At 37.1% G+C, this 13,170-nt stretch overlaps 3 protein-coding genes across 4 annotated transcripts in view; 1 reads left to right on the top strand and 2 right to left on the bottom strand.

Moving 5' to 3' along the window:
* LOC135834827 (pH-sensitive chloride channel 2-like) overlaps positions 1-13,170 on the top strand; it is a 39,059-nt gene that overhangs the window by 1,833 nt on the left and 24,056 nt on the right. The window contains exons 2-3 of the mRNA XM_065348799.1: positions 2,943-3,132; positions 3,591-3,820. Of these exons, the coding sequence (XP_065204871.1) occupies positions 2,943-3,132; positions 3,591-3,820 (420 nt within the window). The remainder of the gene's footprint in view (positions 1-2,942; positions 3,133-3,590; positions 3,821-13,170) is intronic.
* Positions 1-13,170, bottom strand: part of LOC135834844 (serine/arginine repetitive matrix protein 1-like) — an 81,394-nt gene that overhangs the window by 52,116 nt on the left and 16,108 nt on the right. The window lies entirely within an intron of this gene.
* LOC135834811 (uncharacterized) lies at positions 9,366-12,612 on the bottom strand. 2 transcript variants are annotated; one of them, XM_065348788.1, is made up of 6 exons: positions 12,542-12,612; positions 12,390-12,468; positions 12,238-12,323; positions 11,511-11,905; positions 10,983-11,390; positions 9,366-10,874 (listed from the first exon to the last, which is right to left on the bottom strand). In XM_065348788.1, exons 4-6 carry the CDS (start codon positions 11,899-11,901, stop codon positions 9,937-9,939), a joined length of 1,737 nt encoding a protein of 578 aa, XP_065204860.1. In that variant the 5' UTR covers positions 11,902-11,905; positions 12,238-12,323; positions 12,390-12,468; positions 12,542-12,612; the 3' UTR covers positions 9,366-9,936. The 2 variants fall into 2 exon arrangements, with proteins under 2 accessions (XP_065204860.1, XP_065204854.1); XM_065348782.1 differs by lacking the exons at positions 12,238-12,323; positions 12,390-12,468; positions 12,542-12,612 and having other exon boundaries at positions 11,511-12,231.

Raw genomic sequence — 13,170 nt, 5'->3', positions numbered from 1 at the left:
AATTCAAAATTAAACCCGCAGCTTAGACCAGCTGCAGCTATAAAGATTTTACTCATCAATTTATTTAATTTGAAAATCATTCATGAAAATCATTTTGGATTTAATTAATTAAAAAGTCGCGGTTCGAATTAAGGGTAATACAGTGGCTGAATTTGGGTGGAATATTACATTTGTAGACATTTTTTGGAATTTTTTCATTGGGCGGAATCTTTCTAAACATAAGAACATTTTTAAAAAACCGCCTTTGGTCCTCCGAATGATGTTGGTCCTCTTGTATGAAGCCCCCAAAATTGAAAAATATCAAAAAAGATGCAGTAAAATTGATGTCTGCAGGTGCAAATTACCTGTTCGAAAATTTTTCATCTACATATCAGCAGAATACTTATAACGGGCTTTTCATTCACTTTTTTTTCAGGGGCATGCTAATTCTCGAAAGTTGAAAGTCCATAATTTTTGTCCCCCACACCACCTCCCCCTCCATCCCAAAGCACCAAAAAGAATTGATTTTCACCTCATCAGTTTGAAAGGTCCTGCACTTGCTTATAAGATTTGGTTCTTTTTTCTGCCAAATTTGCCCAAGCCAAAAAGTATCAAAAGGCGTCAATTTTTAGCAAAATAGTCAAGAAGTGTCCATTTTTGTCAAAATTTTAGAAAAGTGTTCATTTTTGGTAAAATTGTCAAAAAGGCCAATTTTTGCCAAAATTATCAAACAGTCCTGTTCTTGCCCAGATTGCTCAAAAAACCACTGCTTTTGCCAAAATTGTCAGGAAATTTCCGTTTTTTGTCGAAATTGTCAGAAAGAGTCGATTTTTGGCGAGTTGACGAAAAGTTGTATTGTTTTATCGTTAAAATTCTCAGGAAGTTATTTTTTGATAAAACAATCAAATAATTGTAATTTTTGCTAAAATTGATCGGAATTTTTTAAAATTTTTTGTCATAACGTCCAAAAAGCATTGATTTTTGCCTCGCATGCCTAAAAAGTCCTCTTTTTGGTTCAAATATTGCCAAACAAAAGTCCTATTTTTTTACACAATTTTGCTTCAAAAACCTTTTTTGTTTGTCAAATTTTATCCTCCCCCCATTCTTTCACTTTTTTCTAGTTATTGTGGCAATATTTTTTGATATTTTTGGAAAAAAAATTCGTGCCCCCTCCAACGTGTCTCGCTTCTAGAGAATTTTGTCGGAAAAATCCCAACAATGTTGGCCACCTGAATAAAGACCTCCAAAAAGTGAAAAAAAATCAAAAAAAAAAAAAAATAGAACAGATTAATTTTTTTAAATAATTTAATCACACATTGTCAGATTTCTTTTGAATGACGTTTCTTTCAGAAAAAACGCGCATGATCCCCCAAACAATAATCTTGGCTAGTTCAACTCATTCAGATGCAATGAAACTTGAAAATCAAAACACTTGACTCAAGTCATAGCTATGAAATTAATTTTTCAATAGGTCAAATATTTATGTTTAGAAACTTGGTAAGGGACTAAGTGGGAGGGGGGGGGGGGGTCGAAAACATTGAATAGTATTTTTCTGATCAAAATAGACCAAATTCAAGGATTAAAATTTTTAAAAAAAATAAACACGAAGATATTTATTTGTTTCATTTCCTGAGGATGGAGGGTACATTTTCTACTTTTTCATTACGTAGAGGGGTGAAAAATATTAAATAATATTTCTAATGAAAATGAACCAAAAATGTAAAGATTAAAATTTCAATTTTTCGAATTTCTGATTGTATTTTGAGAACTGTGGAGAGGGAGAGGGGAGTGTTAAGTTGCTGCCTTACTTCTACATTACTTATGCATTATGCATTTGATTAAACTGCGTTTTTAAATGCGTTTTTAAAAGCGCATATTTTTTGTCTCTATATGTATGAACTCGTAATATAACGTGTTATATTACAAATTCATACATTTTTGTATCAGTCATCTATACCTTCTGCCGTTCCTTCTGTCTTTCCATATGTTTGTCCATTTGCCCAGCTTGTGGTCAAACTTTACGACTTTTTTATGACTTTTACCCTGTGTCGATGAGACCACCGAATGTTACTGTGTGAGTAGCATTCCAAGGGTTATTACACACACACATTAACAACCAAATACTTTGTATTCTTCTGTGTTGGAAGTGTTTTCGTGTGGGTAATATTTTTATGAGTTTTCCTCTACCTTTTTTCTCCAGGTCTGTTTCCTAATATTGGTAAAATTTACATTTGTGGTAGTAAATTTTTACCTCTGTGTCTTAGTGTTGGAGAGTGATTGGGAGAGGATAATTTTCATATTATCCTTTTCCAAATAAACAATGAGCAGTTAGTTAGTTAGATGTCCGTTTACATGAAACATCTTTTTCTCTTCCTTTCTAACTCGAATGTAAATATTATTTTTGTTCGGTACAACTTAAAACCTCATTTCATATAAATTCATATTATTTTCATTTTACTTAAATTTTTTATTTAAAGTTCATTTTTGATAAATTCGTTGCAGTGCGGAAATTTTATTAATTATTTTAAATCCAATTTAATTGGTTTGAGTAGAATTTTATATTTTTATTCGAATTGTGTAATCAAGTCAAATTTTCATCTAATTAATTCCGTGAATTGTTCGATTGTTTATTACTGATACTTTTATTAAGGTAATTTATTATTTATTCTAATTTTTCCACTGTCTGTAATTTTGAATTAATAAATAATTCATATTTATTTGCACTATTAAATTGTTTAATTTTCGGGAACATAACAGGAGACTCCCTGGCACGACGACTAATTTTTAGTAATTCATAGTGTGAATTTTTCACTCGAGGTAACAACTTTAGGGGGTGGGAGCGAAAAAAAAAATTTTCCAGCATGTATAAATAAGGTACCTACATAACATATGTACAACCTAATGTACATAATGATATTGTACCTACTGAGAAAATACGAGTAATCCTCTTGGTGTTTGTGCAGGGATACGAATTTTACAGACATTAACCCCAACTCTAATACTGCTGCAGTCGATCTACTCGCCCATCTAACTAATCCTAAGCTCTACGACAGATATACTTCACCTTCGCACGGCTTGTTCAAGCATCAGCCAGATATAATTAATTTACGATTGCACGTCTACTACATCAAACATCAACCCGCGAAGCAACTGGTAAATATCATCTGGTTTTTTTTCTCTGTCTCTCTCTCTCGTCTCTCTTTCGATTAGGAATGACATTTTACGAACTGTTGAGCTATCACGTAGTAGTAGTATTAGTCTCACTAGGTGACGAGACGATATTGATAAAATCGAGTTCGAAACTGCTAAATTCATTTTTTTTTGTTGGGAATTTGAAGCTTTTGATGAGAGAGAGTGGGAATTACGTAAATACTGAACTGAAGAGATCAAATATAAAAAATTGTGGATTTGAATTTTTGAAAAATTACATAATTCTCAATTTTCCAAACATACATAAATATAGCATTTTTATTTGTGTGAGTATACTTTTCTTGGGGGGGGGGGGGGAGTGTAGAACATTATGGGGTAAGGTAACTCTTCAAATGCTCTAAATGTTCACAATTCACCTCCCTTCGCCTTCCAATTCACCACATTTACTTTCTATTTCGCAGCAATTCCAAGCACAATTACTAATCCAACTCAGATGGAAAGACGAACGTCTATCCTACTCCGATAAAGACCTCAATATCGAAAAAATCTCCGGCGAAAAAGACTTCTTACATCATATTTGGTCACCTTATATCTATCTGGCCAACGAAAGAGCAGCTCTCATACGTGGAAAGCAAAATAAAGACGTTACTGTGAATATTCTGCCAGACGGGACCGTATTATACGATTCTAGGTAAAGTACCTACAGCTATACATAAGAAACACATTACATACATACCAATACTTTAAACTTAAACCTATACGTACAATAATATCGTTAATTAGCCACTCGATTATGTACCACGCAACATAAAAAAAATCATGTTTTGTCGCCAGTAAACCTCTATAACCTCTAATGGTAATTTCAATTGACCATTTAAATATGTGCGAATAGTTTGCTAACTGAAGACACGAGCGTAAATTTTTATGAATATTATATCTACAACTTTACCAGATTGCCGACCTCACTCCTCCTTTGCCCCATCATCCACATTGTGCTCAATTCTTTCAAATTAGTCACAAGAAAGTGATAATTACTTGCGCGAGTTTTATAAATCCATCGGTAATTACTTACCAACTCGTATTTGAATACTGTATTTGTTTTCACAAGATTGCAATGGCTATAATATCCTAATCTCACCGTGTTAATTTATTCGTGTGATAGCATTTATTTATTAGCGTTACCTAAATTAATTTTAAGCGATGTGAATTTCTAAAACAAATTCAACATTCTAGTCATTTTAAATTTTCACAAATTCGAAAAAAAAACCAACCATGTTTTTTCCATATTCTCCATAAGCAAGTAAATTACTCGTCATTTAACTTCTTTCTTCACTCAAAATCTGTTATGCCCTTGAAAAGTTGAGCAGAATCAATATTGCTCTCACAAAAATTATAAATTCACACTGTACACGTTCAGATTCAGAAGATTAATGTATTAGGTTCCTACAAGACTTAAGTAAAAATGTAAATATCAAGTGTATGATATCTTTGTCAGCCTTGAGCCTTCAGTGGCTGGAAGAAGAAGGGGAGGGGGCATTAATCGGGAGTGCTGCACTTGAAGAAAATCTTTCGCGAAGTTTCAAAGGCAATTGAAAGAAATTTTCAATATATTCGACAAAAATTTCAAAAGTTCAAAGTTGAGCTGTTTTTTTTGAAAGCTCAATTTTCAAAAACTTGCAAAATTTAGGATGATGTAAGTAATTCAAAAATTTGAAAAAAATGCCAGTAATTGTAGGGGGAGAAAGTAATTATACGTGTATTAAGCGCATTTTCTCTGGTTGTCTATGGTTGTAGTCGTAAAATGCACTAATTACTTTTGGTGATTCTCGATATAATTGCATTTCTTCGCATAAATGCAATTATCCACCAACATTATGTCCTCTGACTCTTTCCTAAGGAGCCTCGTGAACCGTAATAATACACGATTTAACGGGGAACTTGATATCGTGAAGCGCGAAGTCATAAATAAGTAGAAAACGTCATAAGTTGATAAGTGATTCAGGTAGGAAGCCCTGATGTAGATCTTCTCAGGGTTAAAGCGTACGAAGGAAATTATGACATCTCAATTAGCCAAAATAATAAATTCATGTATTGGTTTCGTAACACGTAATATCACAGGTTGCTCAAATCGTATACATGAATGAGACTTCTATAATTAACTAATAATTATAAACTTCTAGTAGAAAACGTAATTAATCGAATGCGTAGTTGTGGTGGCAGGCTTTCAACGTTTTTAGTTGCATATTGAGCCCAAAACCGAAAAGCTCATATGCAACCCCCGAATCCCTCGAGGTCGTGGTTAAGGACATCGCGTTCTCTGGATTGCTGTGTCTTCTGACGAGCGCATAACCCCAATGCCCGAGTGCTAGTTACATCCCACGGTTCCTCATTTATGATCCTTTATGACTTATATCCCACGGTACTGTGGAGATATAAGAACGCGTAAGGCGTGACTCAGCATGTCGGTCCATAACGGATGGATAAGCTCCGTGGGTCCATAGAAAGCGTATCCGCGTCATAAATTCGTATTTCGAGGTCTTGGTCACCGAGGTATTCCACTGGGCAGCAAGAAGTCGAAAGCGTGAGGAGGAATGCGTACAACAACTGATCAGCTAGCAAGGTAGGTTGAAGGAACTAACAACTGAGGAAAAAGTGCCCGTGCATGAACTTATAAAGGCGAAAGTTCAACGTAAAAGTAGCAGGGATGACGGATATTCTTACGTAGAAGTAGGGACATAACGGCGCGCGTCGCGTAGGTCTTATTGGTGGTATAAAATAGGTGGTGGAATCGCGAAAGGGATGATGAAATCGTGATATTTCCATCACCTGACGTCACGAATACCATAGAATCGAGTGCGTATGACGTCACGAGTACCTTGTACTTACGAGGAAATTTTCATTTTCTACCGCTTATGTTGAAATAAGTGATCATTTCTACCGCTACATATGCCCCGATTTATGAAACATATGAACAGTAGAAGAATAGGTTACGTAAATCCAAAAAATAGCGGTTTGAAGTAGTTAGCCGTATGTCCAATCGTATAATAGCGTATAGTTCATATCCGTATCCACTGCCCCGATTTACGTGAAGTATTCGTAAGCGTAGTGAAGAAGTGGAATATATTGTGTGACTAGCAATGGGTTAGAAATAGAAAGCGTAAGCTCGTATATATGAACATAGATGTTGAAGAATTTGGAAAGCGTAAACGTAGAAGAAAGCCAGCCAACCCTATATACATCTTAAGCATAACAGAGAAATAAGAATCTTCTAAAATAAAAATAGCAAAACATGCAAAGCATAGAAAAAATAAGGTATGTACAATAAATAGTAATCACTATGATCAAATAATAAAGCTATCTTGATATGGAAAAAATTTTCCAGAAAAAATGAAAAAATTCAAATACTATAAAAAGAAAAAATAATAAACTGGAGTAACGATACCCAATGATTCCGTTAATTGGCCGAAGACATGGTGACGTAGGATGCGTAGCAAATCACCGATGACGTTGAATATTGATGTTTATCTTGATGTTGTGATAATGGATTAATCGTGTATTTTCTTCTTTCTGATTTCAGATAAACGTAGTATCGAGATGAATGATGCGGTAAATTGAAGAATTATCAGGGAAGTACTTGCGTTTCGTATGTCGTGGGTTATTAATAACATCGATCGCTTTCTGAGTATGTTCTTTTTAACTTTTTGCAGGTTCGCAAGTCTTCAGTGGGTTTGAGCATCGATTCGTCGGTTATCAACATCAGAAGGCCGAGAGCAATCTTCAAGTGTACGTAGAACGGAAGCGACGGGACGTTTTGGACAGGTACAGCATCGATGATAAGACGTTCAGCTTCGTGTACGTAATGGATCTTTCCAGATTTACTTATCTTCGTAGCGTCGTTCCGGAGCCAACCTCTATATTTGATGCCAGCATCGTCAGATTGAACTGGAGGAAGTAAGTATAATGTTTGGACTCCTTCGTTGAGTAGATAGTTAATCAGTATAATACTCTGCTTAATAATTTTTGAATTTCCTCTTGATAGGTCGTAGTTACCGATTGAGAGAATGACTTTCGGCGGAAGCTCTTTTACGTACATCTTCAAGTTCGTGTAAAGGATTTCAATCGACATCTTCAGTCCAAGCAGTCTATTAAATCGTAAATCGCTTGTTGCTTCTTTATTCGCATGTACGGCGTTTCTTACCATTCCGTAACAGATTCCGTCACCGAGTAGTAAGTGATGTTGAATGATGTAAATGCTAACGTATCCGCTCATTATTGCTTTTAGACCGGCGTTTTGCGTGAAGAAGAAGAACTGACCGCCAACGATGATTTCCGATAGAGTTTCTGGAATACGATTTTCTAGATAGAACGGTAACTTCGCCAATTCCGTATTAAAGCTCTTCATATCCCAACGAAGAGTTCGTCTACGATCAGAATATGAGTTCGACGGTGGTTCGAAGTATTTAAACTCACCTAAGGTGATGTCGTAACCGAAAATTGGAATCTTCTTAATCGGAATGGACGATGTTGATTTTGAAGTGTTAGTAGAGTTCGGATTGGGAATAAACAAACCGGGAGGATTATTGAACATTTCCTTGTATTCGTTAACGTCGACATTAGGAGCTTCGGTAGGATCATATTCTCCAAGGATAGCGTTGATTCGTTCGTGGATTGCGCCATTCTTAGTAGTAACGTTATTGTCGATCGTTTGATTATTATCGTGAATTGTAACCGATCCATTTATTACGTTATCCGACATTATTTTCATCGAAGCGTTGATGCTAGTATCGATTTGGATTGGAGCTGGAACCGGTTCAATCGTTGATTTGCAGCATTCAGTCGCAGATTCAGCGTCGGTGTCGATATTGAGAACGTCATCGGTCGAATCCTCGGACAGGTTTGGTTCTTGGATGTTCAATTTTTCCATCTCATTCTCAATTCGTTCGTGTAACATATTCTTTAATAAACGTATTTCCGCATCTTGTTGTTCCATGATTCGTTCACAATCCTTTAATTTTAGCGAAAACTCCTCGTCTTTAGCGATATATTCCTTGATAGTACGTTCAGCGAATTCTAATCGGTTTTCAGCGTGTTTTTGAGAGATCTTATATTTCTCAACGTATTTAGCGTAAAAACTTCCGACGACTTCGAGTATTGCAGTATCAACAGGTTGAATTGGAGCTTCGACTGTACAGCATCGCAAAGGATCGATAGTATCTTTGCATATTGAATATCGACATAAGAGGTCTTTAGATTTGCGTATAGCGTCTAGACAATGATGATGGTAAGGATGACCACATTTGCGAATCACTACGAAGCTACGGTGTAATTTATTCGATGGTATTTCTTCCCCGAGCGTCTTATGGCACAATGAACATACGACGATTCGGTAATTGTCTAAATGAGTAACTCTAGGCATACGAAGAAACCAGAAAGCGTACGTAAATAGAAAGCGTAGAAAGGTAAGTAGAAAGCGTATGAAGACACCGTAAATAAATAAAATAGAAAGCGTACTTTTTACTTACTCCTTATATTTGTGGTATTCTTCAAACATTTTCGAATTCATAGCGTAGATAAAGATTATAGGTATACGTAAAATCGAAAGCGTAAGCAGTGAGTTCGTAGGTATGAGTTGAATTGTAATCGAAAGCATAGAGAAAGCTCAAACGATGAAAGTCGAAAGCGTACTGAACAGTTCGGTAAAAGGTTTAGTAAGAAAAGGAACAAATAAATAATTAGAAAGGAAGGGATCAGGAATGAGTGGGAGAAATTGGTACTGGAAGGGGTATCAATTTTGGAAAATGGTAAAAATGTATATATTAGGAATACGCTGGCACGAAGAAAACAGCAAAAACTGCAAATCAGCACTATATCAGCAATAATCAATCCGAAATAGGAAATATGAAACACGAACTTTCAGATTAGAAAACACATTACGAAGATCAAACACGTTATCGTAGTAAGGAAGTCGAATCCAAAAACAAAATGGCGATAAGCGTAAGTACGGTTTTGGTTCGTTTCAAATTTGAGATAGAGAGTGCTGTGTGCAGGTATAGCAAAGTCAAAAGCGTAAAAAGTGTTTGAAGATTCTGAAGGTACATTTTCTTCGTAGATATTATTTTGATGACTCTGCGAGTTGGTGATTATTCTTAAAAAATCTCTAGGTACCTAGTTAGTAGGTATGAATTCGGCTGAGCTGTAGTAGGTAAGGTTTGCGAATAAATGAGAAATCGAAAACGTCGTAGTTTGAGTATCGTATATATTCTTTCATGTATAACAAAAAATAAAACGTAAGGTATTTCTTCATTACCGTTACGGATAAACGTTACAAAAAATCAAAAGCGTTCGAAATGATAGATTAAAATAATAAAATACGTGATATCTTCGAACAATCAAAATCGTACCTAAACTAACTTAAGATCAAACGAATAGGAACATAAATATCGAATACTGGGAAATAGAAAATAATACGAAAGTCAAAATTCACGAACATAAAGAAGAAGGGAATGATACGTAAGATTGGTCCATGATGTAGATTAAGGTGTTCGAGCACGAACATCTTTTATCGGCGGCTTTTCTTCGTAATATTAAATCTGGTTAGATCATATCGTAGATCTTGATGCACCGGCTTTGAAATTAGTGATAGACCAAATCAAAAGCGTATCATTACGTATCACGAAAAATAAACTTAAATTACAACAAAGGAAAAATATTTACATAACGAATTTAGTACCCTCAGGGGGTATTAACGTTCATTCCGGATTTACCCTAAATCTTCAGGAGAGACGAAAAAATAAACGAAAAACCAAGTTACCAGTTAAGGAATGGATTGAGGAGGAACGCCATCTCTAAATGTATGTACGGATGAGCGTATAGAATATGAGCGTTATCTTGATGGTAGGGATGAACGCGGTCTCCTACTGCTTCCATTATCCTCAAATACGTAATACGTGACGGATCTAATCCAACCAACTGGCGTTCCATCCAAGCTCGGTATGCTTCGCGACGTGCCGTATCCGGAGCGAGATAGGTGTTAATGATGGGCATTATGAGAATTCGTTGTACGTTTTGGGACAATAAGAATTCGACCAAATCCATCGTGTTTCTCTGCAGCGCCGCCTGGTCCTCCTTCAGCATATCGTGATTTCCGATGCTCAGTAAAATAAACGGTGGTATATTTCGAATATGAGTCATTATATTCATCATTAATCGTCGAGCGGATATGTTGGAACCTCCAACTCGGCTGGCATCCCATCGCGACCGTGCAAGAGCATTATGGCGAATGGGTTCGCGCGCAATACCGTGCACGAACCCATCACCTATGCACCAGAATCCATTAATAAACGCATGATAAACGGAACTCCTATCGTGTTTGCTGACCGATACGTAGGACGATAAATATAAGTTACGGCTCTCGTACCGGAACTCGTGGTTCAGAGAATTGTGAATCAGGTTGCCGTAAAATATATTCGAAGCTCTCAGCAGCGCCATAATGTTGTTTGGGCGGTAGCGGAAGACACCTCGCTGGAGAGGTCCATGGTCGAACCTGACTATTTCTCGTTCATCTGGTCCTAACGGAAGAGCAGCCGGTTGAGGAATAGCTGGAGCAGGAGCAGGTGCCGGTGGCTGGGCGTTAATGGGATTAGCCTGATTACCGTTAGCGTGGTCGTGAATAAACTGGTTTAAATCTTCGTCGTTCGGTAAATTTTGCGGAGGGTTATCCGGCGCTGGATGATTTTCGGCTACATCTACAAAATCGAAAGCGTTAGCCAGGTCGTTTAATAAATCATCGTAATTCGGTGTAGGTGGATAAAAGTGATAAAATACACTTTCATCCCAAGCGTGTAATAAATTACCTTCATTTACGTCCGGTACAATCACACTGTTTGCCACTCCATAAGCGATTTCGTCTTCGCTATCGTCGTTACCATCCCCAATGAAAAATTCCTCGTCCTCTCCGATGAAAACCTCCTCTTCGGAGTCGTGCTCTACTAAACCATCGTTAGCTCGGTTATCGTCGTTCATCAGTTCGCCGTCGTTACCAACATCGTGGAAACCGCCTAAGTCATACGGCCCGTCATTAATATCGCCAATCGGATTTACTTCGATGTTGTTGGCGTTATTACCGACTGGTTCGTTCATTTCAGCGAGGTTTTCTTCACCGTCGATAGGTATTTCGTTACGATTATCGACAATAGGATCTTCTTGTTCGATAAGCGGTATCGCCGGTTCTAATTGTAATTGGAGACGACCTAAATCAGCGACTGAAAAAGCACAGAAACGTTTACAATGAGGTAAATCGAAAGCGTTGGCACGATCATCATGTTCGTCGCTAGGGAGTTTGTGCTTAATTCTAAGAAGGTTAAGAGGAATCGAAAGCGTACCTTTAATAGCGAGATCGTTTTCCAAAGCCGTAATTCTTTCGTTTAACTCGCGAAGATCCAAGTGAGCCTGCGCTATCATCTCGTCCCTTTCCTGTATCTGTCGCTCAAGTTCTGCGTTTCTTTCGGATAGTCGGTCGTATTCGGGTTGGTCGAGATAAATTCCGAACTTTGGCTTGAATGTAACCAGGTCTTCTTGCGTGAGCATCGAAGTGCAGTCCCGGTGGAGACACTTTACCTCTACTGGAACTAACATACCGTCTGGAGCTTTACGCTCGCAGAGCGTCCAGCCGCATCGAAGATGGTACAGATGGCCGCAGCCACCTGCACGTACTATCGGCTCTCCGGCGACTAATCCGACATCGCAGAATTCACAAACAATGATTAGATTCATTTTTCTGCAACAAAAGTTCGAAAACGTTATACAAACATCGTCGACATAATATAAGCAATCGAAAGCGTAAGTAATAGCGTTATTATTATGCCTAGGTAATTCCGGTACAGGTTTCGGTTCCGGTTCACGTCGTTGTCGTCTTCGCTCTTTTTCTAAAATTTCACGAATTTCGCGTGGTAGGCCGAATAGAGATGGTTCGAATGGTAATCTTTCGAATGTAATTAACCGATGATCGAACCACATGCTTCAATATGTATAGCTGGTAAATTTACACCGTATGTCTCGTTTATGGTGATGAATTATAATCAAAAGCGTAATAAATAATCAAGAACGTACCTTTGAGGTTTCGGTGGTGGATTCAAGAGCAATCGTATTTGATATAACCACACACGAGCAATGATGGACGATTGATGATAAATAACCTATGAAAGGCCAATATGAATGAAAAGCGTACACAGAGATAAATCAAAAGCGTGTTGAATAATTACCTATCGGAATCGATCAAAACTCGTAACGAAACAACGAAAGGGATTTTGACATTCCCGAGTGACAAAATAATAACACCAACTGTTGAAATAGAATGCGTTAGAAAAATGCACGTCAGTAATGTCAATAATCGAAAGCGTAAATGATTAATTACCTGAAGTCGAAATCGAAATCGTATCACGTTGATTCAATTGTCGAAAAATTCAAACAAGCTAACAAAAACTAGACAACAAACAAAACACAATGGTGTTAGATGATGTATCGAATGCGTTCGAGTGATGAGGAGCACATGTAACATGAACGATAGTAAAAAGCGTATTAAAAGGTAGGTAATTAAATCAAAAGCGTAATGTATAAATAGTCTCAGGTGAGAATTTCATTTGGAACGTACCTTTATAGCATATAATCCAAAATGTCGTAAAGCAGATCGAAAAGAATAACAGTGAGTATAAGTCTGAACCGTTCACAAGCTGCATTAAACACATAATAAACACACAAATGCTTTGTATTTCGAGAAAATCATCGAGCACGTCAGTTCTTGGAAAGGTTGGTAGTTGATGGTAGGGTGAGAGGTGGGGGGAGGTGTAGATAAGGATTTGTGTTTTGTCTATCGGCTATTGTACTCAGCGGTTTTCGTTCAGCTGCGTAGATCGGCCATTTTGATGGTTTGTGTGTTTTTTTTTTTTTTTTTTTTATTGGTGACGAGATAGAAATCGTAATCAGGAAAGCGTTTTCGGTAAATCAAGGTTCTTCTTTATTGTACAAAAAAGAATACAGCTTCGG

Source organism: Planococcus citri, chromosome 1 (assembly GCF_950023065.1).
Source record: "Planococcus citri chromosome 1, ihPlaCitr1.1, whole genome shotgun sequence".
In the NCBI taxonomy this organism is placed as follows: domain Eukaryota; kingdom Metazoa; phylum Arthropoda; class Insecta; order Hemiptera; family Pseudococcidae; genus Planococcus; species Planococcus citri.
This window is presented reverse-complemented; position numbering and strand designations above follow the sequence as displayed.